The sequence below is a fragment of the Genypterus blacodes genome, unplaced genomic scaffold, assembly GCF_046128005.1.
Source record: "Genypterus blacodes isolate CSIRO-AG114 ecotype Tasmania unplaced genomic scaffold, CSIRO-AGI_Gbla_v1 ptg000061l_1, whole genome shotgun sequence".
Taxonomy (NCBI): domain Eukaryota; kingdom Metazoa; phylum Chordata; class Actinopteri; order Ophidiiformes; family Ophidiidae; genus Genypterus; species Genypterus blacodes.
Window position 1 is genome coordinate 2630883 of NW_027466873.1, and position 26725 is coordinate 2657607.

Sequence of the window (26725 nt, forward strand, 5' to 3'; positions counted from 1 at the left end):
CGTATTAGTCTAATTGGTGCTAATTACATTTGAAAGACTCCACCAGAACACAGAGCTGTTATGTCAACAGAAGCCTTCAGCGCGCTCTGTGAAGTCTCCCCTCTCAGCTTGATTAAAAGATTCGGGAAAGTTCCCTCCCTCGCCATTTCTCATGCCATTTCCCCATTCTTTCTCGTTTCCCTCCGTTTCCCCGCTGCTCTTTTATATCTTGTGTCAAAGTTGTACTTTTTTTTCAACATAGAATCAAATGACGCTGCTGAGCATACTGAGGAACAACGTTATATTCTGCAGCTTCTTTATGAAGATTTCAGCTGTCAGTTCAAAATGTAAGTACACAAGTACACTGGTCAAAGCATCAACGCAATTAGAAAGCAATTAAAGCATTTTCGCCATTCATCGACAGACCTGCTCACCATGAGGGGGAGAACACAACTGAAACGTCGCTTACACCTCACAGCTTTGGCGGGCTGCTGTGAGGAGAAAACACCTCCCTCTCAATTTGTGAGAGGTGCAAAAGAGGCCAGTTATGTCAAGAGACATTAGAGAGTTTTCCTAAACAACACCTTGCCAGACTAATAGCGAATACACAGATGTCGAAATAGTTCAAGTCCCATTTCAGTCGTGGAGCTGGAATCACAGCAGGGGGGCACCAACCTCCTCAGCTACATCGTCCACAGAAAAAATGTGGGACGTTTACTTTTCAAATGCTGCTGTGATCAAGCACAACTCCTTTCACAGTCCAACCACGTGTCAGAATCAAGTTAAACAGTCAACAACGGGTGGGGCTGAACCAAATCATCTCTGACGACAGAAAGAAAAAATACCTAGAAAATATTTCACGTAAAAGGAACGAAAAGGAGAGAAACCTTGAAAAAATTCAAAGAGAGATTGAGGAGTTGGGAAAAGACGTAATGACACAAAAAGTAATAAAAACAAGAAAATAAGATGAGAACACTACAGTCTTGATTCGATTCAGTCAGATCCCCGAGTCCTCACAAATGTGGTCGACGTGATTGCGACCTTAGGAAACATCATATAACAATCCAAGTGGCAAATAACTGAGATTTGATTATTACTTCTGTATTTTATCAATTTTGTCCTACAGACTTTAAGACAAACAAATGGTGATCTGATCGTCGTGTTTGTGTCTCTGTGTGTTATTCCGTCCACCCTCTGGTCAAACTTCTGCCAGGACTTTCATTCAACTCATCTGCGGTGGAAAATTGAGTTCTGTGTGCAGAAACTTGTTTTCTGTGAGTCGCTTAGCGTTTTTTCTCGGCAGTGGAGGGGTGATTCTCTCTGTGTGTGTGTGTTTGTGTGTGTGTGAGAAGGGGGTGACTGTGCTGCTCTTACATTACCTTACTTCCCCTTTTTCTATCAGCGGAGAGTGCATTTGGGGGGTGAGAGAGAGAGGAGCAACTTATCTGTGAGCCTTTCATGCCACAGTGATCCCGAGTAATCTAATTCTGCCTTCCTCTTTCTCGCTTGTGTGCTTCTCTCATATTGGCGCATGCAGATTGCGAAAGCCCCGTGTGCTCGGAAGTGTGTGTGTTCGTGTTTGAGTGTGTAAGAGACGGAGAGGGGAGGGGGGGGGGGTCGGGGGACAGCAGAGAGAGAAAGAGAGCGAGAGCGAGAGCGCGCACGAGAGAGAGAGAGAGAGACAGATGGAGTTAATGAGTTCTGGATGTGTCGGCGTAGTTCAGTATTTGTGTTGCGCGTTAAGTACATTGAGGTGCACCTTAGTAGAAGCACTGGGATGAAAACAAAGGCGGGAGGAGAGACTCCTGCATGTGAACAAACGTCCTCCTGAAGCGCTGACGCCGCAAACGTATAGAATAAACATCAAACCTGACCGACCACCTCTCAATAAACGTCTTGGATGAAGCTTTTTAAACGTCGCCGTTGAAGATTAAAGCTGTTGAACCTCATCACACATTCATGCATATATACACAAACACAAATTTTACAATTATTGTCTTAACTGAGAGGGACTCCACCCCAAACCCCCCCCCGACTGTAACTCCCGAAAAATGTATTCATTGGATTTCCTCACTTCTGTTTCGGTTCTTGTGACTTCTAACATATTGGCTGCAGGCTGAAATTAGGTCGTGAACTAAGCCTTGGCTTAAATTTAGTACCCTGGACAGGATAAACACACACACACACACACACACACACACACACACACATACACACACACACAGGCAGACAAACAAACTCATCTCTCACTTTTTAGGCTATGGGAGCAGTGGGAGAGCCCGAAAAAGGCGAGCGGAGGACTACAAGCTTTAAGGATTCAAACCCTCATTTCCGAGTAACAATAAGTGATTTTGCGCTCATTTCCGTTCCTGAGGCTAATTACGCAACTTTGCAGTTTTTGTCAGTGGAAAACATGTATGCATGCAAGAAGACGCATGTTGACACATCTACGACATGAAAAGGATGCGAGAGAAGGGAACTCTAACAATGTCTCTGCATTAAACGCGTCACTTTAATTATCCTGAGAATGGATCAGCGAGCTTCCCTGTGAATGCAGTGGCAGCCACCCACAGGCATCTATCATCCCCACAGCTACGGGCTACACTCAGAAAATAACACTAACGCAACAGTCAAGTGTGTGTATCATGCAGATCAGAAGCCCAGAAATAGAAATGAATGCCATCTTTGTTTTGGTAATCAGCACTGATGTGGCGGCACGTCTCCCCCCTTTAGTCGAAACAACTGAGGCGGCTCATTGTTCACCCGAAAGTTGCTCGTCTAAATCAGAAAGCGCCGCTCTCTGGGTTTGGCAGAACAAAGCTAGCAGGAGTGAGTGATGTGTCTGTGTGTGTACATATATGTGTGTGTGGAGTTCTGTAGGGGAGCTCTGCTTAATCTACACAGAAGTATTTCCTGCCGCTGTGGGAGACACACAGCTCCGGGCTCACCCTCAGGCCAGAGGAGCCTCTAAACCCCACCTAAGGCCTGCTGGGAGCGGCAGATGCTCTTCCCTGCCCGACTCCTAAACAGCCTAAACACACTCTGTGGGCAAACGCGCACACACACACACACACACACTGCAGTTACACCTCTGCATTCTCCATCTGAGACTGAGAGGAACTGAGGTTGCAGGTGTGAATGTACTGTACTGATGTGTTGGTGTTTCCGTGTTTGGGAACTCTTAGAAATGTAAAAACTAATATCTAACTATTCTAATATTTGCAGAAAATACATGCAAATGATGCAGTGTGTGTGGAGCTCTTTCACCTCACAGCAAAAGGACCTAAGCTGTGTGTATGGTCACCACTCACCATGGCCAGCGGCACCATGCCTGCCAGGTCCTCTTGAGCCAGGCGGATTTCCGTCTCGGCCTCTTGCGTGGCGGCGCGGCTGCCCGGGTACTCCACCTGCCAGGCCATCCTGCGGCTGCCCAGTGGCTCCGGGTAGCCCTCCAACTTTAGGTCCACCTGCAGGACTCTCTGGACTCCCGCCTCAGACCTACCGGAGGGGGCGGAAAGAGAATGAATTGTGAGTGTGTGTGTTTGTGTGACAGCCTTAATGACCACAAATGCTAAAGGCTGAGGAGTGCGACTGTGGCTGAAATCTGTGACATTTTACCAAGTGAGAGTCGTCAAAATGTCGTCTCCCTCCGTGTTTGACTCTGACGTCCACCCTCTTGCTCGGTGGAATAACATTGTCCCCCTTTTTCCTTTTATCCCTCACACACTTCAGCACCGGGTTTGCACTGTAAATAGAACCTATAATCTTGTTGCAGTTCAAAGAGTGGTGTCGCCCGTGCCAAGGTGTGTGACGGGCGGGTTTGTCACCGGTGCCCTTGTTTGCCATGGCGTGTGTGTGTGTGTGTGTGTGTGTGTGTGTGTGTGTGTGTGTGTGTGTGTGTGTGTGTGTAAATATGCGACACGCGGGCCTGAATTAAGTCAGACAAATGGAGAGAGCGTCGATAATAAAATTTACCATGTGGCCATAAGTCTCTGAAGCTCGGGGGTTTAAATATAGCCTGCAGGCAGGAAAGGTCAGTTTTACACGGGAGCCCCGAGGAGAAGGGAAACGGCACCGGATCTGTTAGCCGTGTTGCGTGTGTCAAATGGCGGGACACGCGGTCTCTGTGGCCACTGGCACAAGGGGCATCGTAGTTTGAGGACGGAGAGGAGAGAACGACAGAGAGCGAGAGCGAGAGCGAGAGCGAGAGAGAGAGACTAACTCCCCACAGCACCTTATCCCTACAGGAGACTCACATCAGGTTCCGTATGCATAATGTAAAGAATAAAACTAAAGAAAGGTAAAGGGAGTGAATGTTTTTTTTAAACGAGAAAATCTTGCTTTGAGGAGTGAATTGACACACTTTGTGTTACGGTTCATCTGGGAAAGATAACAGACGCCCTGAATTAGAAATATGAGAGGCAGAACAGGAAAACAATAAATAATAGACAGATTTTCACGTCTGCGTGACAAGATGTTTTACATAATTCTCACATCGCTCTTATTTATTCAGAGAATGAAGATTTGTCGCACAGCGGAGCACAATAACAACCCCAATTTTCACATTGAACAGTGGTGTGTGTGTGTGTGTGTTTGTGTGTGTGAATAATTAAGACAATAACGGGAAAAGGAACGTAGCCGCGTCTAGAATCACATCATACAGAGGAGAAGACAAGGAGTGATAATAGGAGCAATGCATACACGCACATACACACACACACACGAACACACATGTCACAATACGATACGTCAGCCATCATCAGTCGTAGCCTACTTTCTGCTTCTTCACCTCACACACTTAAGCAGCCAGCATGAGGGTCAGGCTGCAGAATGAAAGGAAGTAAACATCTGAAAGGTTTGATTATTTGCAGCAACACCCCCCCCCACCCAAACACACACACACAGTGGAATCAAAGTATAGAGGCACCCTGGAAGACAGGAAATGGACTGTTATTAGCTTTCACCCTCCTCGCCTCGTGTCAATTATTGCCCTCCTCGCTTGATCCAGTTGGCGGAGTTTAATAGCGGCGGTGAGAGAGCGAGTGTGGACTTTACAAGGTTTTTTATATTTCCTTCCACAATAAAAGTGCCCAAAAATGATTGAGCAGAAACTCCAGAGTTTCATTTTAACACCTTGACGTTCCGCTAATTCAACCTTCTTTTGTGACAGAAAGGAAGAGAAGAGAGGAAAGACGAGAAGGAGCGAAGCACAAAGCCCAGATGGCGACGCCCCACCAGCTACCACTTGACTTCCACCCATCCTCCACTTCAGGTAAGGACACTCTCAGTAAATAGACCCTATTGTATGATGGAGTGTGTGTGCCGTCGGGTGAGTGTGTGTGAGGAATCGTGGAGATAAAAACACAAACACGCACGAGAGGCAGCAGAATATCAGAGTAAAACATAATGCGGCATGATGCGGAGGGTTTATCGGCGTTTTTACAAGGCCTCATTAAAAACAAAGCACCTGCTGGTTGTATATCAAACCAAGTAACACGTTACACACAGGTGGTAAAAACAAAGACGCCACAGTAAACACAACATTTTTGGGGCTTCAAACAGGAACCAGGAAGCCGTGGCGGCGTTATATTCTGGAGTTTTTGCTGTGTTTGACCTCCATTGACACAAATCGACACCTGGGATTTGCCTCAACATGAGAAGGTCCTGAGTTTGAATCCCCAAGTTCGCCCCTGGCTGCTCGTGATTGTTGGGCGAGGGTAAAATGTGAAGGATTGACTTTGTCGTACTTCTTAGTTGACGGTAAATTTGTTTTGATCTACTGCCACTTCCACGATGATGGCTAATACAGATGCGTGCCACACACTATCGTCTGGCACACACACACACACACACACACACACACAGGGCAGCTAGATGTGCTCAGGAGATAATGAAGCCCTAAAGTTGGACGCTGGCCTTCTTTTAGATTCAAATTGGACCTGACAAGGTGCGGCCCAAAACAGGCCATGACTGATTCAGAGAGGAGAGCAGGGAGAAGGCAGACGAAGAGGAAGAGCTCAGGCACAGGCAGAGCGCTGATGAATCACAACACCGCCCGCAACCCAAAATCAAAAGAGAAGAGAGTGTTTTTTAAGTTTGTGGCTTCGACGTTTTCTGTGTGTGTCGTTAACTTCAATGTTTCATCTCATCTGAGGAGATGCGACGGTGGAGTGATTAGCTTTACCTTCCTGGCTTTGGCTGCGTTGCTTGGTATTTACATCCTTAGAAAGGTGATGTCATGACAGCCAAGGTCTCCAGTGTCATAACATGAGCATTGGAAAGAGAGGTGAAGCTTATAGCACGACATTCAATGTACATGAATGTTTTTTTGTTTTTGCAGTTATATTTTCAGTTTCTTCTAAGTGTCAAAATTTAAAAGTGTCTCTGCTGATTACACAGTTGTCACTCTCATCTGAAGAAGTCTCATCTTTACAGGAAGTTATTTGCGGAGGCGCTGAAGTTCGACAGCAAGGAGGCAGAAGGGAGATTGTAAGATTTAAATGTCACAGTGAATAAACGGAGGAAGAGAAAGAGGAATACTGATAATGGAAAAAAGGCTCTGTTGGGCCATTATCAACCTCACTGTCACTGTGATACACTTGTTTAATCTGCTAGTGTGTCCACCACCTCAACAGAGAGAGAGGGAGAGAGAGAGAGAGAGAGAGACCTTTATAGGACAAATGAAGTACCCTCACTGACATTTCCAGGTTCAGTGAGTTCATTTCTCTAAACATGTAGATGAAGTATTGTAGACACTGAATGACATTCCAAAAAGAAACGATAGTTTGAGTCCACAACGTACCACAATGTTTAATGGAATAATCATCTGTAGAGAGCTCAGAGAACGTACGTACGCCAGGGGACAGAAAATCAACAGAGAGAGAGAGAGAGAGAGAGAGAGAGAGAGAGAGAGAGAGAGAGAGAGAGAAAGAGGCGCAAGAGAGGGGAGAGAGGGCGCGAGAAAGAGAGGGGGCAAGAGAGAACGCGAGAGAGAGAGAGAGAGAGAGAGAGAGCATCACGGCGAACAGCAGAGAAAGAACACCAGTAAGTGGTAAACGGTAAAAGAAGAGCAGATGAAGATGCTTAACACAGGCAGGTGGGTGAGGAAGAGATGCCTTCCATGACAAACTGAGCCTGCAGTGTGCGTATGCGCGTGTGTGTGTGTGTATATGTATGTGTGGCGCTGGTGGGGGACCTCATGCAAACTCTAGACTACTTGTGGAGGGAAAAATAATCACATTTGTGGCTCCACTGGTGCTTGAAAACAGCAGCCTGGAACTCGGCTGCTCATGTGCTCCCGAGCCAGGTCACACACACGAAGCTGTGCACACACACACACTCATGCATACATGTATGTATATAGAATACACACACACACGGTGGACTCCTTATTAGCATGGTCAGATAAAATGCTTAAAGTGTCAAATAAAGTCACTGTATGAATAAATATGCTTGAATCATTCAAAGGCAACATAAAGTCTGTAATCAAAGTGCTCTCTCTCTTTATTTGCTGCAGTCATGTACGCCACAGTGGCTTCTATATCATTTCATATCGCAGGTCTTTGTTTTGATTGATTACATCAAACTTTTCTGTGGCGTGTTGAAGCCGTAACCAGGCAGACCAGCCTGACGTCTGCTCCTCTCTAAAGCTACGAAGGGTGAATAAAAAGATCCCCTTAAAATAAAGGAAGCCAATTCTTTATGGCCCGCGATGCAAATCAGGCGCAGAGCTTTGTTATGACTGCATGCACTGTGGGTTTGATTAATACCACCTGTGCTGCTGCATGGGACTGTTCTGTATTTGCACACAGGCTGGAGATACTACTAATATTCCTACAGATCTCCTTAGTACTGCTGCGACGAGTACCTACTAACTCCCCCCCGACCCGTAGATGTCGTCTATGATGTTGCTCACGCCGGGTTTTGAAGGTTTGACTAGCTGCCTTAGAGGTCAGAGGTCAGGAGACTTTATTTCAAGTCTGCAGCTGCAATGGGACGACGGAAGGACAATGCAAGCGGACAGATAGGTGCATAGTTGTAGCTGTTCGGATGTCTGTTACAGCTCAGAGCGACCGCCTCAGGGTCAAAGGACGCGGTGGTATCACAGCAATAACAGTCAACAAATCAGCGTTAGCCAGGCTGTTACACTTTGCCGGACAGGAAACAGAGCAGCAGAGGGAAGCGCCGCTGAAGCCAATCTCGGAGCGTCGTGGGTAAATTTCATTTCACAGCCTGGAGGGAACTGTTAGAAGTGAATTATCCCAGGCCAGTCGCAACAAGCACCCAGCCGCCCAGAGGTGAGAGCCTCTTTTTAGGGCTGATTTGTGAGACAGCACCCCGACGGCCACAGCATGAAACACAATCCCGTCTGCGGAGGAGCTCTGACCACAAGATGCATTTCTGTGGAGCTCGGATAGTCATCAGCCCCGCAATCAAGGCCAATTGCTCAGTGTGCTGTGAGAGCACTGTCGTCATGGATACGCGAAAAAGCAGAAATCCTAACAGAAAATGGTGAACATTAGAAGGTATTAATGTGAAAAGCAGGGGGTTTGGAAAGAGATGGAGAGATATTTTATCATTGTTCATTTGGTAGAGGCTTGTGAATGAGCTACTTGAGACTGGCAATAAAGAAATAAACCTCTGGAGTAGATGAGCAGGTTTGTTAAGTCCATTAGTGTGTTTTCCCTCTTTTCTCCATTGTGTGTGTTTTGAGGTGAGGACACAGGGATGGTGGAGGAGGAGAAGGAGCCCAAAGAGTGGCAAAGAGTGTGTGGAGGAGGCGGCGGAGGCAGGAGAGGGAGCGGAAGAGAGCGGAGCCCCCCAGAGGCCCATACCCAGCGGACCATTTCCATTCAGCCTGTCCAGAAGAAAGAGATAGAGAGAAAGAGAGAGAGAGAGAGACAGAGGGAGAGAGAAAGGGGAAGGGGCAGGAGGAGGGAAGAAGGTGTGAAGTCCCCCAAAGAAACACTGTCAAATAAAGGTGAGACAGGAAGGGGAATAATAGTGATAAATGTCAGCGAGGTGTCGCTGCCTGTGTAGAGCAGCCGGAGCGCCGTCGCGGTAATGCACAGATATATATCGTATAGAGCGGCCACAGGAGAGACGGAGCACTACGGTAGAGGCGATTTAAGATAAGGCCGGAGGAGAAAAAGAGATAAAAATATCTAGAAAAAGAAGAAGAGGAGGAGGAAGAAGATACACACAGACACACTCACAAAAAAGCCTGTGAGGATTGTGGGGAGTTATTTCTGTGCAATCGCGTGCAATAACTGTAAAACAGGAACATTTCAGTTGAAGCTTTCTCTGGAGTCCGTTTGTGGTTTTATTTGTCACATATTCGGCGTTTATTTGGCTGTGAAAAAAAAAAGAAGATTTTGCCAATTAGCCGCGGAGGAAAGATAAGTTTGTGGTTGTAAAATTTTCCTGCCAAACTTGCAAACAATAAATGAGGCCTGGAAAGAATGACAGTGCTGAGCAGAGGAGTGTGAAAGTCAAATAGTTTCTTTTTTTTCCCCTAATTTTCTCTATGTCTTCTCTGTGCTTTTTTAAGTTATATTTTGGTGATTTTGGAGTTTTGCCTCATAACTTTGCCACATTACTGTCATTTTTAAAATTGAAAGAGGGACTAATACAGTTCAAGTCAATTATTTTTCACTTTTTCTCTCAATTCATCTGTAGAATTCATCCATTTGTCTTAAAGGACTCTCTTTTGGACTCTGTCTGGCTTTAGAGTGCAACAACCTAGGTGACAAATGAACCCCAGAAGTTAAATGACACAGAAATGACTTTGGACTCTCGAGGTTTAAGTAGCACAAAGAGACGAAGAACCTTTTCTTTACCCTGACAGCAACAATAAGTTCCAGCGGTGTGCCAGGGACTTTTCCATTTAGTAAAATATCATATCGATCTCTGCCTCCTGACAGCTGACAGCCTCCCGCCTCCAACATTAACTTGTCAATATGGCGTTCAAAACCGCCACAATTTCACATCTGATTAAACTTTAACAGCCTCAGAATATGGAGTGTGTGTGTGTGTGTGTGTGTTTGTGTGTGTACCCGCGTGTGTGTCTGCCTGCGTTTCCAACGTGTAGAGGTGCTTCCAGGTGATGGAATGGAGCGAGCAGGAGCATCCTTCAAGCAGCTATCATTCCCTCCAAGATACTAAAGCCACATCTTTGAGTTATGGCACCACGTTGCTGACATTCATTCGCGGCGCAGCGCAGCACAACGACAACAGAGGACAGCGGTACAGCGTGCTGCTACTGGAAGCATTCACGGCCGTTTGTTAGCGAGAGTTCACTCAGAGAGCCAAAACCTCCAGGAGGGATGGAACGCGCCTCTAATTTCATCGTTTCACTTTGATAAATCCAGACTTTTATGACCGTTACCTTCAAATCTGGAGCTTTAACTTCCACATCTTAATCCTTGATCCAGATCCAAAACTGCATCTGCCTCACAATCTAATCCACTCTTCCTTGACCCAAGTCCTACTTCCATCTAAAATCTAATCAAAATCTGCCTCAGCCGGTGTAAACATGACCTCCTCGGCAGCGTTAATGACACTAAGATCGGTTTAACACGTCTCCGCGGTGACCAACGCGCTTCTATTAAAGATACCAAACTGTTCCAGCGGGTGAAGTCTGTAAGCGCTCTCACTCCTGCACACATCACAGAAGGACGGGGGAGCATGTTTGGATTTCATTCTCCTCTAATATGAGAGGATAATTACATGGAGGCACATATATATGCAGTGAAACAGAGTATTTTAGTACTTTGATCTTTAGACCGGCCTTTGGATCAATAGACAGATAATGCACTCTGGAAATGTAATTATCCAGTCAATATCATCTTATTCTTCCTGCACACAGAAAAAAAAGAACACATTTCAAACAGCATTACATCGCTGGAATTAAAGCCTGCTTAAATTAGCATTAGATTCTCCTTATTAATCGCTTTTTCTTTACACTTTTCATCTGTGTTCACGTAGAGGGCCGAGCACTAGTAACACGCTCAATAATGAACCGTGGGTACAAAACAAAGACTTCCTGCGTGTGCTCACAAAACCCAGGAGAGGGATCAAATTCCAGATTAGCTTAACAGAGCTCGGCCGCATTCATCAGCTAAAATATTCACCTCCCACGCGCCATCATTGCTCTCTCTGAGGCCGGTCTGCTCCCTCCCTAAGTCATGCAAACTGTCACAAGCGACTAAACGTTGGAGGCAAAATAGAAAACTCAGCCTGTCAGGGGATAATTGCCACATTATGCTGCTTTGAATTTGTACAGGGGCAAGTTCAGTGAGAGGAGTTCCTGCCGTCGCTTTTCTTCACTCGGCTCTCTGCGACACTTTTTAAGGGCATTTCAATAAAAGTGTTTGGCTGATGACACGGGCCGCAGTGTGCACGCAGGCAGAGCTGCAAGGAGGGAAAAACAAATCTCCAGACTTATTCAATATGTTGCCATTTGACATTGCTGTCGCTCTGTCCTTGGCATTACCAAAAGAAATAATACAGATTGCAACACACAGCTGAAACAGTGTTACTTTAGCCTTACTTCATCAGCATTCCTAAAGAGGGGGGGAGAGAGAGAGAAAGAAAGAGAGAGAGAGAGAGAGAGAGAGAGAGGGAGAGAGAGACGCAGTGCAGAAAATTGTAAGGGGTTAGACACACAAAGTAGTCTTAAAGTGTCGTACACAGGAATATTTTATTGCTGCAATAATGTGCTGAGGCAAGAACGTAGAAACAGACGCCACAGAATTCAGACCAGTTGGTTAAAAGTCCATTTGTCCCGCGGATACAGAGAGAGAGGAGGGGCGGAGGGAGAGAGAGAGAGAGAGAGAGCGACAGAGGTAGGTGGATGTAAGAGGAACAACTCCCGTTATTATATTTGTTTCCCAGTGATAGTCCCCATTGCCTTGTGGGGAAAAACGGGCTCCAGTCGCTGTGCGTCCGGGCTCAAACAGCGCCACATCAATTCCCAGACAACAAAAATCTCATCTTGGAGTTAATGAAATGCGCCGTGCCAACAATTGTCTAATCAAAACTAAATGCATCTCCGCAGCGCGCCGTCATTACGCTCCATCAGCTGAAGTGGGCTCCATGGTGTAATGGATCCCTAATGACGGCAGTTATCATCACCGGTGACCTCAGACCTATTCTTTTTTGCCTCAGACATCTTTCCCCTGTCGCTTATACTCCATATCTGTCTCATCCATATCTAAACACCGTACTGCCAGATAATAAATTGCTGCTTGTCCCCTCCGTCACACTCAATTTTCCCCACATTGCAGCAGTCATCTCAGGTTCTCCAATGACACACAACACCCATCCACACACACACTAGGGGGCAGCAGACACTGAGCCCTGGGGCGCTGATGCAAATGATCTGTGCAGCTCATCTGATCCCTTCTTACCCCCCCCCTTCCACTCCCCTCCTCTCCACATGCTCTCCTGGTTGATCTGTGTGTGACATCATGTGACCTCCTGGGACTTTCCCTCACACCTGCAGGCGCTGTGACACTGGCAGCGCCTGTCTTCCTCCGAAAAGTCCCGCAAAAACCCGGGTTCTTTCAGCTCTGCTTCTGTTGGCATGGTAACAAAAACCTGGAGAACACACAAGAGCCATTGACCAGAGGGGCCCAGACTCAGATCAGGTCAGATCAATGGCACTCCGCTGTGACCTGAGCTTGAGCGCCCTGCCTGTAGGATGTGCCAGGTTAAGCTCTGGCTCTGCGGGACGCGAACTAGAGAAAAAAAAAGTTCAATATTACAGCATGTGCTCTTTTCCCAAAGAGGTCATTGGTAAATGAGGACAGCGGAGCCAGATGTCTAATTCGCTTTAATGGTAGAGGAGGATCTGTGCCAGGATCTTTGGTAAAGTAGTGCAAAGACACCAGGCGGAGGGGATTTGACCTCAGGCAACAACGGTGCAACCACACGAGATCTTTTAAAAAGCAGACACTACAAAGGGACGCCTTCGTACCACTGTGCAAGTCGGCAAATAAATAAAATAAACCCATTCACACACGTTTTTATAGTCTCTCTCTCTCCCTCTGACGTTATGATCCATACTGCCTGCATGTCTGTGGCCCTGGGATCCTCTTGCTGGGTCGGGCCTCTAGTGTGGCATTTAGTTTATTTTCCTGTACTATTATTATTCCATCTCTTCTGTGTCTTTGTAATGTGTTAGACCTGGCCATTTGAAGAGAGGGAATCTTTCTTTGAAACGCCTTTTTCAGAGGTTTCTTCCGTTTCCCCTCATCTGTAAGGGTTTTTTAAAGGACTTTTGCAGCCATTTGTTGTAAAGGCCTGTAAAGCCCTTTGAGTCATGAAGGACCACACGCAAAGAGAAACTGACCTCTATGACATCAAAAGGAATTCATTCCCGGAGGCTAAACATCGAGTGCATTGAATTAACAAAAAAGGCAAAGGAGAGGCATTTGTTGACACACTAATTATCTATCAATTGTTTACAAAAGCTCTTACCGTAAGTAACCCTTATGATGCAACAGAGGTCAATCTTCCTGACTTTGCACAGCATCCTCTTACAGCCACGAAAACCTTCATACGGTCGTTTTCCAATGCTGAACGCTGGTCCACAAGACCGATAAACTAAGTCACTTTAAAGTGGTATGAGTCACGCTTTCTGTCGTGCGGATATAAACAAAAAAAAAAAAGGCATGTCTTTGTTTGTGATAATTACAGCCTTGGTGAGTAAATTGTGCGGAGGCTGTGTGAGCGAGGTGGGCACGACACGCAGCCTTAATGCAATGTCCCTGCCCTCTGAGGTGTGAGGGGTTGTGATGGAGTCAACACACTCCTACCTTCTTCCAACTCCTTAAAGAATCCATTTTAATTCAGAGACTCCCCGTAAATGTACAACGCCCACACGCTGGCTTTCATATAACGCAATCCTGCTTAAGTGTTGTGTGCATCAACAGCCTTTTGTCACAATAAAAGGATTCCTTTGGAGGTTTTGCGCTTCCAAGTCAATTGTTGTGTCCACTGCTGCAATGCCACTCAGTGGACACTCTGGGTTATGAGCTACACTGTACAGTATTGCAGGTCACCTTTAACATTCTGGCTTAGTTTTTGATGTTCATGGCAATCACTTATATGTTAGGCCCATCTTAATAATCTTACATCATTTAAGAAGGTGCTAATTTTGTGTCACAGTCAAAGGAAATAAAATAAATGAGCTCCCCTCGTCTTTAAGAGCCCCTGAGATCCCAACGCACACAATTACCTCATGTCCTGCCTGTGCACACAGTGATGATCACAATTCAATTAACAGTAATTACCAGATAGACACGGTAATTAAACTAGTCAAGCCACCACTGCGTCTCTTTAGTGGGATTAGTAAAGCATTTGGTTGCATGACACCCTGAAGAGCTATATCATGGATTCGAAGAACTGAGCCCATACACTGAAATGGCCATTTTGAAAACATCAGGGTGGCATTTCACAGTCCCTGCACGCTACATCAGCCCCTCCTTCCAGCACACACCCCACTTCCAGTCAAGAGTGCATTTAGGTATTAAACTGAATTTACCCCCTCCTATGCACCACTTAATGAGCTCAGTGCTAAATTACTACCAGAGCAATTACACACACATCAGCCCTTTTCACCACACACACACACACACACACACACACACACACACACACACACACACACACCTACACAGGGTTTTCCTATACATCACGTTGTATATTTATAGTATTCTGATCAGGTTTTTTCCCGTACAAAACCCAACCATTGCACATAGTACACACAACAGTGGCCTTACAGCAGCAGAATTTCCTCATTGATCAGCAGTTAGGCAGTGTGATGTGAGCAGTTCTCATGGCAGAGCACAAATTATAAAGCATTTTGTAACGGGAAAACTGCCTCCACACACCCAGGGGTCTGTGTGCCGAAATGAGGCATTGATCCATAATTGGAGGCACTCAGTCATGAAATCTGAAGACTAATTAAAGAAAGAGAGCTTTAATGGAACACATTTACATATTGAGCACAGTCACCCAGCGTTGCTCACCGACTATGCGGCTGGAGAGAGATGGAGGATTGATCTGAAAGCTGTGAAGAGTTTGATCGTACAATCACAGACTGATTATTGACAGAAATTGTGTGTGAAACATCTGACTGCATCGATTAGAGCTGCTCTCAAAACATAAGCAGGATGTAATTGTGTCTTTGTTATCATCAGCCGCAAAATCAATTATCAAACAACAGATAGATATGGTTCAAGGTCATTACCTTGAGGTCTTTACCTATTACATTTGCATTTGATTATGATCAAGCATGTGGAGGGTTTGGTTATTGGATGTAAGCATGTAAAACAAAATTTCCAGTTTTCGAGAAACAGGAATGAGCCCAGCACTTGATGTTGAGAATATGGTTGCTAGGTAAAAGCATTGTGCTATAGCTGCATAGTTACAGCTGTATGAGGAGAGAGCTTACACTTTACCCACACATGGTGACAGGATGGACTGAATATCACTTGTCAATCGCATTTTCTACACTTGAGATGGAGAGGGCAAATCCAGCAGAGAGCCTTAATGGAGATCTTATTGTATAGTCTCCATGCAGAATAAAGAAAAGGGGGCTCATGCTCGCGTAACCCGACTGTAGAAGCCAGTATATATAATAGGGACAATATCAGACTTTGACGTGGATATAAATCACCACAACAGCTTGTGTTCCACGTCAATGCCACATGACTAAAGACGAGGACACGGGTGTGCATGTAAACATAGACAACAGCAATCTTAAATATGTTACTGAGCTTTACGCTTAACAGGGCAAAAGCCATATAAAGCTTTACAGTGTGAGAATGAATCGGCTCTTACATGCTGCAACACCACAGTGCACACTGAGCGCCTGCTTTGTTCGGATTGGCCGATCAGCACATGACAAATGTTCCGTATCATGTGTTTGAACAATGGACGCGAAAAGATGCATAGACATGCACAAGGTCATTCACTGATCTGCCTTTCAACGGCATTACGTCCTTGAAAGGGACATTACGTAAAACGGCCTGTTGTCACTCCATTTGCACAGATTGAGTAGAGAAGAATAAGATTTGCAAATGTTTCTAAGAAGACAGGGAAACAATGAACATTAAAATCTCCCTACGGCCAATAACCAGTTTGTTACCTAACCAACATCTTTATTTTCTTATCATTTTCTTTAATATGTAGCCAAATATAAGAGTGAATAATAATAAGCAGGCAGTCCACTACCAGAAACAGAACAGCTTTAAAAGATGACAACAAGCACTTAATGAGAGCAATTAAGGGATGTGTGTGATTTTACGGTCTTTTTATGCTCAGCTGTGTCTCTACTTAACACACTTTGTGTCTACAAGAGTCGGTCAAAATAGTAATAATATTTCCTGGCGCTGTTACGTGAACCTGGGCTGAAATTTCACATTGCGATTAGTTGAAAAACAACTAATGCTGATTGATTTAGTTGAACTGGTAGAATTATCACAACAAGATGTGGTCAAAAATAAGCAGTAGGCCTTTTAAAGTACTGACCAACGGACAGACAGAGAAAAATGATGATCATTAAATTACACATTTGTACAAGGAGCTGAGCAGCAGCTGCACCAAGGCTCAACTTTACATTTGTCAGAGTTTATTTTTAGTTTTTTTGGCACTGAGAGTTTATGTAACAAATGACTGACTCCGTACATCAAATGGAAAATCGTATTTTCCCCTCAGCATGATTGGAGGTAAACACAGACGGATGTAAATATTATTCATCATTAGGTACAGCCATGATTAGCCATTTCTCCAAGTAAAGTGATTTGCATATGGATTCTCTATCATATTGATTTCTTCTCCCTTCCAGCGCCGCCGCTTTAAAGTAATGACCTCCTCTCTCCCACTTCTGATATTCTGGTCGTAATTCTAAGTCATCTACTTTAATCTTTTCCTTGTGACATACTGCTCCTGCTCATTAGTAAATAGCAATATCTAAAACAGACAGCCGGATGGGAGCAGACAACTCCAAGACAAAATCATCACAGCATGGATTTATAACTCATGTACACTGCCCATAAATAAATGCATGATCATAACCTTTTCTGAGAAGTCAGATGCAGTTTTGGATAAATTGGACCCACAGAGAGATCAGAACTGTTGATTCGCTGATTGGATGTGTTAACTCCAGGTAGTGCTCTGCCAGACTGAGATATAAACATTTAGTTGTCTAGAGGCTTTCAGGCAAACACACTCGTTCTTAACGTTTTAAAATTTAATTACATCTTTATAGTAGCTGTGGAGCATTTTGCCAAGTTTCTGTCCTTCAGAACAGCAGATCCACCTCAATCCTCCAATCAACATTCAGATCTTCCCCAGGAACCTCAAATCCCCCTCTTCACAGATGTATCTGATGGAAAACGCAGAAGAAACCTGGCCTGCGGTCGGTGCCAACAAACATCAATCTAACTTGGCTTGGATTGGCTTTTACACCAAAGTCTGTTCCACTTAAGCCAGACGCCTGGTGTGGCACCAACGTCCTGTCGTTTCTCTAATCAGGGTGGCAGAGATATCTAAATGAGCCCATTAATAGAGGCCTCGGGCTGGTTTGTAAGGTATGGAAAGAATATTTAGAAGAAAATACAAGATAGTAATGCACATCCACACAGCAAGAGACACAAAAGAGCGCAAATGGGCAGCGCAAGTCTTCTGAAGGTCCATTTTGATTTAGCTGAATTTGACTCGGATGTGGGCTAAATTGTAGCCGGTGACAGCCCATTGTAAGATACATGTATCTATCATTTAGACTGGATTGAAAATGTTTTAGCTTTTGAAAAAATGGGTTAAGAAAAAAAATGTTGACAAATTGCCAGTTCCTGCTACAAGTAAATTTGGGTCTGGATACGAAAATCTAATCAAATCTTTTTGACTCAAAGTCTCAGCTATTTACAACATTCCATCCAAATGTTTCAGAGACACTGATGAAAAAACAAAAAAATAACAATGCCGGTGAAATCAGACAGACACACATAGAATGGTTGGTAATGACAGTTTTGATAAGAGGAAATCAGACAGGCACTAATCGCATCCTGGGCTGTACAGCAAACACTGACGAGTCATTGATTGCTACGCTCTGTTTATACTTTAGTTCTACTTAAACAGGTTGAAGGTAGAAGTGATAAAGAAGCAGTGAGAAGTAGGAGCCACCACCACTGCAGGCACTCTGCTGCTGTTGAGTTGCTCTTTACAAGTCCTGACATGTAATCAGCCGGGCACGCAGCTCACTGGACCACAGGCGTATCAGTAGCTGGACCCTGAACACCTCCACACAGCAGGCCCAGTGGACATGTTCACACCTCTGGATGAGATGCCACACTTTGTACACATCACTGCCCACACATTCAACCTACAGCCCACACGCCCCACATGCTCACATACTTGGTTAATACATTACAAACTTTGTTGTCGCTGGATGTTCGTGCAGGTTTGAGTTGTTTCAGATTGATTGCCTGAGATAAAATGGGAGCCATGAAAAGCTGCCAGTACCATAGAGGTCAAACTGAAAAAAGCATATGGAAAACAAGCCTGGGCATAACATTTTGATGAACGTCATTAGAGTTAGAAAAACACCTTGGACTACACAAGTGTGTTCAAACAGGTGTGTGTGGTACAGTTTGTCAACACGTATTGCCAAAAATATGAATCTATGAAATGGAGAAAAAGCACAATATGCCCTCTCTAATTCATATATATAGTTTAGTTGAAAATTTTGGAAAATACTAATTATATTGTCAATATACTGTGTACCTTAACTTGTACCATAGCTGAGGTGAACATATGATATAAAGGGAAAAAGAAACATATTATGTAAATTATTCCAAGGCAAAGTAATAAAACACACAGCACTGGTGGCTATAATTTAATCCTCCAGAGGATTAGCGTCTGAGAGCAGGATATTCACTCATAAACCTTAAATACCACAAATCTGAAACACACGAACTCGCCAGCTTCAATCTGTCTCTGTTCCGCGCTGAGCTGCCTGGACCAACTGTATTTAGGACACGGTACTGACTTCTGACGGGAAATTGGTCTGCCGTGGCGTGACTTGAGTGAATCGGCGCTACCATGCAATCCTACCACTCCCTGTGTCGTCAAAAAAGCATTTAACGATGAAAATGTCTACGAAAGATGAAATATGAAGACAATTTCTCTGCCGGTGAGTTTCAGGATTTCCAAGCTAGAAAGGGCAGATTGTTGCAAAACCAAAAAATTACAGTTGAAGATTCTCCAACAGTTGATTGTCAGATTGAGTCCCGCACACTCCAAGGTTTTCACAATCCAAACTGTATCCTCCTGTCAGAGGAAAGTACAAACTGATACCAGACATGAACTCAGTGTTACCTTTGTTGAGTTGGTCGCCTGTAACGATCTGATCATGCCTGATGAGCGTCATTAAGGTCTGATTGTGGACTTGAGGAAAGCGCAACAAGGTGCAGTGGGGCATTAGTCCCCCATATTGTTTCCTTGGCAGTGGAACAGAGGAGCAGGCTGAACACAGTCAGATGTAATCTATGCTGTCTGCTGTAATCAGCTGGCTGTCCTGTGGAGGCACAGACTACGCCACGTCTCTGCTCCACTCCTGATAAAGGAAACCAAGCCACTTCCATTCGATTAAATTCAATCTGAATGTTCCGTTCTCATCAACCTTGCATTATAGCACCTAATAACATTCTGCATCCCAGCATTCGCTCCATCTTGATAAAAGAAGCGACCAGGCGAGAAAAAAAAGAAAGTGCCGGCGCGTCTCAGCTGTCACCCACAAACGCTGATCACTCATCGCAGTTTCTGCTCGGAGGCGAGCGTGGAAATTGAGCACTGGCTGTTGTGAAAGGCTAAATGCTGCCAGTGAGGCTCCGGCAAGAATGTTCACGGTCAGTGGAGGCTGCAGAGAGAAGGGCTGATTCATTATTAAGGGTGTTAGCATTAAGACTGTCAAGTTAACATTCCTGTTTGCCCCTAATGTAATTGGGCCATTTCATTTTAACCGTGATTTATGCAGCATTAAAGCCCAAAGCGTGTGGCTCTTTCTCGGGGATGCTGCACCTCAAATGTTGGGAGAAAGAAACTTGATTTGCGCAGAAATCAAGATGGTTTAGCACCCAATTTCAAATTGAGTTCTAAATCACAGGAATAGTATTGATCCAATGCCCGTGTACTTACGGTGATTGCGAAAAAAGACATTTATCTTGAAAGTGACCATCACCCAAACGATTCACTTACTCGTAACAAGAAATTCTCACTTCACCAAGGTCGTTTTGAAACCTACAGTTTGTTTGCTATAAGAATCAGAGAGGGAGTTTCTACTTTTGTAGTATTTTGCCTTAATTCTCACACAGAAACATAGTTGTGCAGAAACATGGAACACCAACATACATAGTTTCCAAGTTGTCCTCTTCATCTAGGCCTCACATCAAACAATAACAGACCAACAGAATGCACATAGTCATGGCTAGGCTAGCATTAGCTTATGTTGTAGCTGTCAAAAACACGCTACTAGTTCAGAACAAAGTCTGAACTAGTTTTAACAAGGAAGAGGAAATATGTATGAGACAAAACTGAAAACATGTGACTTACTGGATAATTATATTAAGGCTTGTTGTATCACAGGAAGGTACAGACTGAACAAGGGGATTTGCTTCATCTGGAGACGTGTTAGCTAAAGCGGATATCTGATGACTTTTTGCTGTGGATAATTAAAGGTTCAGTCTGCTTTCATCCTCGGTTCTGAACAATTCAAGATCTTGTTCACAGCGCAAATGAATGACTCCAGAGCTAGCGTACGACCAGACTGAGACCACTTCCTTAAACTGGTCCCGAATTACTGTGCAACAAATCCTACAACGGACGGAATTTTGGCCGAGTCAGGACAGCCCATGGTGACACTGAGCCTTTCCTAATTCTGAGACCGCTTTGTGGAATAGAAGACTGAGACATAGAGTGACAATGTATGAAGAGGATTAATGATTTTTCAGGGGCTTTGAGGATTGAACAAGATATCTTGGGCCCTTTGTTTCATTGCCGCTTTGGAGTATATGTCACAAACTACAAATAATTACGTTCTTAAAGGTTCTCAAGAGTTGGAAATTGAGATAAATTGTGAGGTCCTTGCTAAGTCTCAGCCCTTATTACATAGCTGTATGATTTCTTCCCCTCAGGGATCGTAACTGTTTGCGGTGATGAGATTTACAGCCGTGCTTTGGAGGAGATGTCATGGATCTTTATATCTTTACAATGAAATTTATGTGCACTAAATTTAATTACATTCATCCTGTGTCCATGCACATTTGAGACAGACAAACGTTAAAACAGGCAGTGATGAGGCTACGGTCTGGCACAGAAATCACAGCACCCCACACACACCATCGTAGTAGGATTTGCTTCAGCTCCCAGAGTGACTGTAATGAGTGGACTGCCTGCTCTTCTGGTGCCGGGTGTAGTGTGAGGGATTAATGAAGTGATGGCTCACAAGGGAGATCCATCTGCGCCCAGACAGTCTTAATGAACTAGGGAGGCCAAACATGGCACACAGACCAGGCCTCTACTTATGGCTCATGACATGCTGAGGAAGCAGGAGAGCTTTTGTTTTGAAAGGGCTCGACTTTAATGGTGACAAAGTGAACTTTTCAATCTATCAGAGTGCAGCCCTGCGATGGCATGCATACTCCGCATAGGGGTTTTGTCCCTTTCTATAGGGGCTATTTTGATTTCTTTGATGTATTATGGCATCTTTCGTTGAAAATCACAACTTCATCTTTAAAACAAACGGCAGAGAAAAACCTGTGCATACACACGGTTGTAGCTGCTCACCTGACTTGTATATATAGTAAGGAATAACATTGCCTCATTCATTTTCATTAATAATTCAGTTAACTATTTACAGTGTGATAAATTACAGCGACGCAGATGCCTTAGCAGTTAAAAGATTGGGCAATTCACGTGCAGGCAGGAATGTCCTGTAGAACTGTAGCCTGAGTAATGATTGTTCATATCGCCACCATAAACAGCCTCACACACCCACAGACAACCTGTAACCACGCCAACCCAGGAGCGCCACATCCCACTTCTTTACCTGCAGTATCGTCTGAGGCCAGCCATAAGGACAGCTGATGAAACAGTTAGTTTACACAACCCAAGACTTTCTGCAAAAACTGTCCGAAATCACCTCAGGGAAGCTCATCTGCATGCTCACCGCTCTCACCCTTCGGTGCCACAATCAATGCGAGTGGGCAAGAGTTCTCCTTCGATGGCCACTGCCATGCAGGAGAACGTTCTTCTGGCAGGCAGCGTGTGTGGCTGCGGGTGGTTGAGCGCTTTGCTGACTTTGTACAGGTGTTAAAGCGGAGTGGGAGAATATTCCACAGGCTAGAATTAACAATTTAAAATAAAATATAATCCTTTATTCGTTCCACAGCGGGGACATTTGCAGTGTTACAGCAGCACAGGGGATCGTGCAAAGAAGTCAACAAAAACTATCAACAGAGCCTAATAAGCTAGGAAGGAAGCTAAATATAATAAGCGGACAGAGAGAATTTACTGAATTCACAATATTGCACGTAGGAAATATTGATATGGCACACTTCAGTCTACCCCTGATATTACACAAGGGTGAATGATCAGTGTTTGGAATGTGCTGCGTACTGGGAACAGTGTTGATTATAAAGTCTGGCTACAGCAGGAGGGAAGGACCTGTGGTATCTCTCCTTTACACACCGCGGTTGAAACGGCCTGTCACTGAAGGAGCTGCCCAATACTGTCAAAATGTCTTACATGGGGTGGGATATGTTCTCCATCAGGGATGATAGCTTAGGCATCATTCTCTTTTTCTCCCACTGGATCGAGTGGGCATCCCATCTCATTTTGTGGTATGCATATCTATAGCCTCAATCACATGAAATCAATAGATAAATGCTTAATGAATCGATTTTAATTGACTGATTTCAATTGCCTTGAAGTCGATAACATCTTTAAAATTGCTGCATTTACATTTTCGTTAAATATACATAATAGTAGGACTTGATTGCTTTATTTGTAATAAAACGGATATAGACCAAATTGTTTTTTAATTGGTGTATTATTGTTTTTCCCTGGTCCATGAACTGCCGCAGGTCTTTGTGTGGGCAGATCATATCTTTATTTATTTCTGCATGAAATCTGTTAATAAACTGCCCAAACAACAGTGTGCCTGGCTATTCATTTAAAAAGACTCAAACGCAAACGCACTGAAAACGCAAACGCACTGAAATCTGTTAATTCATTAAAAGGTCGATACCATTCTTTCATCAGCCAAAGAAGGAGTCAGGGCAGCTGTTGGGTGCACCATCCTTCAGGGTGCATTCGGCTCCATTTTTTCAGTCAAAACTTTGGTCTGTCTTTTACGTTGCAGCCTCTCTTGATGAAACACCGTCAACGTCAGTATTGCTTTTGCGGTGCTGGGTGCTGTGAGGCAGAGCAGGCAGGTTTCCATTACTAAAGGAAGATTACAAGACGTGCAAGACTGAAATGCAGCCCCAAAGTGAGCCCATGTATCTAAGAGAAAGCGTAGTTTTGATTTCGAGTAGCAAAAAGAATATGATTCATTAATCAAAACAATCAAAATAAATCATACAGCGGAGCCAAACATAATTTCACACTGGGTCATTTTTAGTTAGTAAGTGATTAAGATTGTCATCCTGATTACCAAAACTAATCATTGAATAGAATAAATTGGGGGCATTTGGGGCTTTGCTGTTTTTGTTTCTTTTTTTTTTTACACAGATTCCAGGTTCATGCAGTGCAAACGATCAGGGCAGTGGGCTGCAGGGGAAAGCTGCTTGCATCCTAAGAATTATTGGCAACTAAATATCTGTTGCTTTTCATCCTTTTCATTCTTCCTTTACCTACACTTTATATTCAGTACGATTTCAATAATACCAAGGTAGAGTCAGCGAATAACCCTGGTTGAACAGCATTTTTTTTTGTTTCTTTATAAATAAATACAAAAAACGAATTCAATAAAAACTGTTATCTGCAGGATTGTGAAAAGGAGCCCTTAGTTAAAACCAAAGTAAACACGCCACTGCTTTTTGACTCAGTGGCATTATTACACGTGTGCAGCTTGAATACATCCCTTAAGGTATATTAATGCTCACAGTTTTCTAAAAGACGAATCATCCGCAAAACACAAATAATCACAGAATAAGCAGAAGATGCAGTATTGCCTGAAACCTCCAAGCACATTTGAATGGTGATTATTTGTACCTTGTGACTGTGCACCACACAGACTAAAAAGTTTTCTAAAACCCACTTTGCAACAAAATCTACACTTAATGTGTTTAACTAGCGTGAAAGGAGAAGCAGGCGTTAACCCTCCTCGCTTGATAGGAAACTGCTCCCCTTTAAAGGGACGATAAGAGCCGGCATGATTGGCTATTAAAACCATAACAAACACCTGCTAATAATGTGTTCGTCCTGCTCAGGCTTCTCCAAATTGCACTTTGCTACAGGATTGTGCTTCTCCTATTGAGGCACCGCAACTTGTTTAGGCCACTTTTGAAGTGAACAGCCAGCTGAGTTGGACATCTCAGGAGCGCCGCACTTCACTGATGTAGCAGAAGTAGAGGAAAGAGAAATCCCCAGTTTGCCACACATGCGACACTTTCAGTTCATTATTTTGTCAATATGGTCCCTGGGGAATGTTATTACTTAACTTACCAGGGTTTGTAGTAAATACACGGTGGATTCTGCAGTGCCACTGAAATAAACACCTGCTATAACTTATCTAGCCTGCAGCACTGTCACTGCTGCAGAACTGATAGCCAATAAATTACTCACTAAATCTTATTTTCCATAGCTCAGCTACATGTACACACAGATGAGGCTGTGCATAGCTGTTATTAAAAGACTGCTATAATTACTTTATTGAAAATCTCACTTGCAATGTTAATTTATTTCCATTGTATCTTATTGGACTCTTAATTAACTCACATTTATCTGAACTGCCTTATCTCATTTTGCCAACAAAAAAAAAACAGCGGCTACACAATGCAGGTCCAAGGTTAAGGTCTTCCAGCAAGGCCATACAATTCTCCTCCCATCCTCAAACGAAGGAGTGGAGAGACGGAGAAGGAAAGCGGAAGCTGAATGACAGCTCAACAGATGAGATAGCAGCGTCTAATCCTCTTCTAAAGGAGCTTCATTGAAATGACTGGGAGCAGGGAGGACAGGATGAGAGTAAAATTAAAGCATTGTGTATTGTAGAGCCGTCACGGGGCGTCTTTGGTCTTCTCTCTGAAGTGACTTTGACAGCTGTGGGGATTAAGGAGCAGTCCATCGTACGCGGCCCAAACAGCAGGGATTAGACTAAATATGCTCACACTTGTCTCAGGCTCCCTCCCTTAGTGAATCAATAAGAGGTGATTTTACCAAAGTGCGGCGCACAAGTGTGTGCGTGAGAGAGAGAGAGAGGAGTCGGGGCAGAGAGAATAATGCAGACGTAAAACAGGAGAACGGCTCCAGAGGGAAGGAGGAGCCACCTGCAAAGTATTACTCCTCACCGCTGCCGTTTGCTGAAAGCTCTTTTTTATGTCGGTGGAGATCCTGCTGCTCTGCTCACAGGCCGTGCACAGGTACATTATGCAAAGATCATCGGGAAAATCACTTTAAAGGCCAATAATTACATTTGCAAAGCAGGGGAACTAGCCATCTCTTGACATATTCAGGTCAACGAGAAGCTTGGTGGGATTTGAAAGGAAGAAAAAAATGTACTGTAGGAAAGCAAACACACACGCCGTTCTTTCCAAAAGAATTCAGGAAAGTGCTGACACAAGCTGCCAAAGTGATCCAAAGTCACTTTCAGCACTCAGGCTTCTTGCTAAAGTTACACTGAGTCATCAAATTCAAGAGCCCTCTCCAAAATCATGCATGTCCAATCTATCACACTACTGTACATTTTACGACAACAATGCTTTCCCTCTTTTTTGGGAGGGTAAGAGAAGACGTGAATGCCCAAAAACAACACGGAGGAGGACAATAACGTCTGACCTGGATCATGTTCAACCTACCAAACAAGATTAATGGATATTGGTTCATAACCTTTCATGTAACCCTGCTGGCAAACAGACAGACCGGACAAATTAACCACCACAGGTGAAAGCATTAATTAAAGGAGCTGCAGTAACTTTGATTATTCAGGACATTTTCCCTGCCGCTTCCCACTTCAATGCAATTTATCTGAGCACAAGAATGTGTCTCGTCTATTCCAATGCACCTCCTGGAGTTTTTCTGGAAATGAAATAAGGCTATAGATAAAATCAGAGCGATACAATACACTGCATGTCATTGAACAGTGGGAGACGAGCTGAATCTGTCCAAACTCCATACTGTACAGCATTAACCACTGAATCATCTACTGATCTGCCTCACTAAATGCAATTTTTCAACAGCAAATTATGAGTTGTGGTTTATAGAGAAGCTTTTAGTTGATTTAATCAATGCACCAACATGGCGAGCACATTTATCTTTGTTTTATCGGCCTTTGTGTAGTTACCCTACCATCATCCCTGGCCTGGACACACTAATGCCACCATTTCTAAACAAATCACTGGGCCAACGGATTTAAATTACACACACCACTGCTACACGAAAATTAACCCGGTACAACTTTGATTGCAAAGTTGCACTTACACAACACCAGCGTTCTATTTTAGGGAGTCGTTTGGAATTT

At 44.1% G+C, this 26725-nt stretch overlaps 1 protein-coding gene across 1 annotated transcript in view; it reads right to left on the minus strand.

The window, feature by feature from the left end:
- The window catches only part of LOC143003397 (transmembrane protein 132C), an 85154-nt gene that overhangs the window by 25418 nt on the left and 33011 nt on the right, over positions 1-26725 (minus strand). Inside the window, 1 exon segment of the mRNA XM_076154014.1 lies at positions 3291-3477. Within this exon segment, the coding sequence (XP_076010129.1) occupies positions 3291-3477 (187 nt within the window).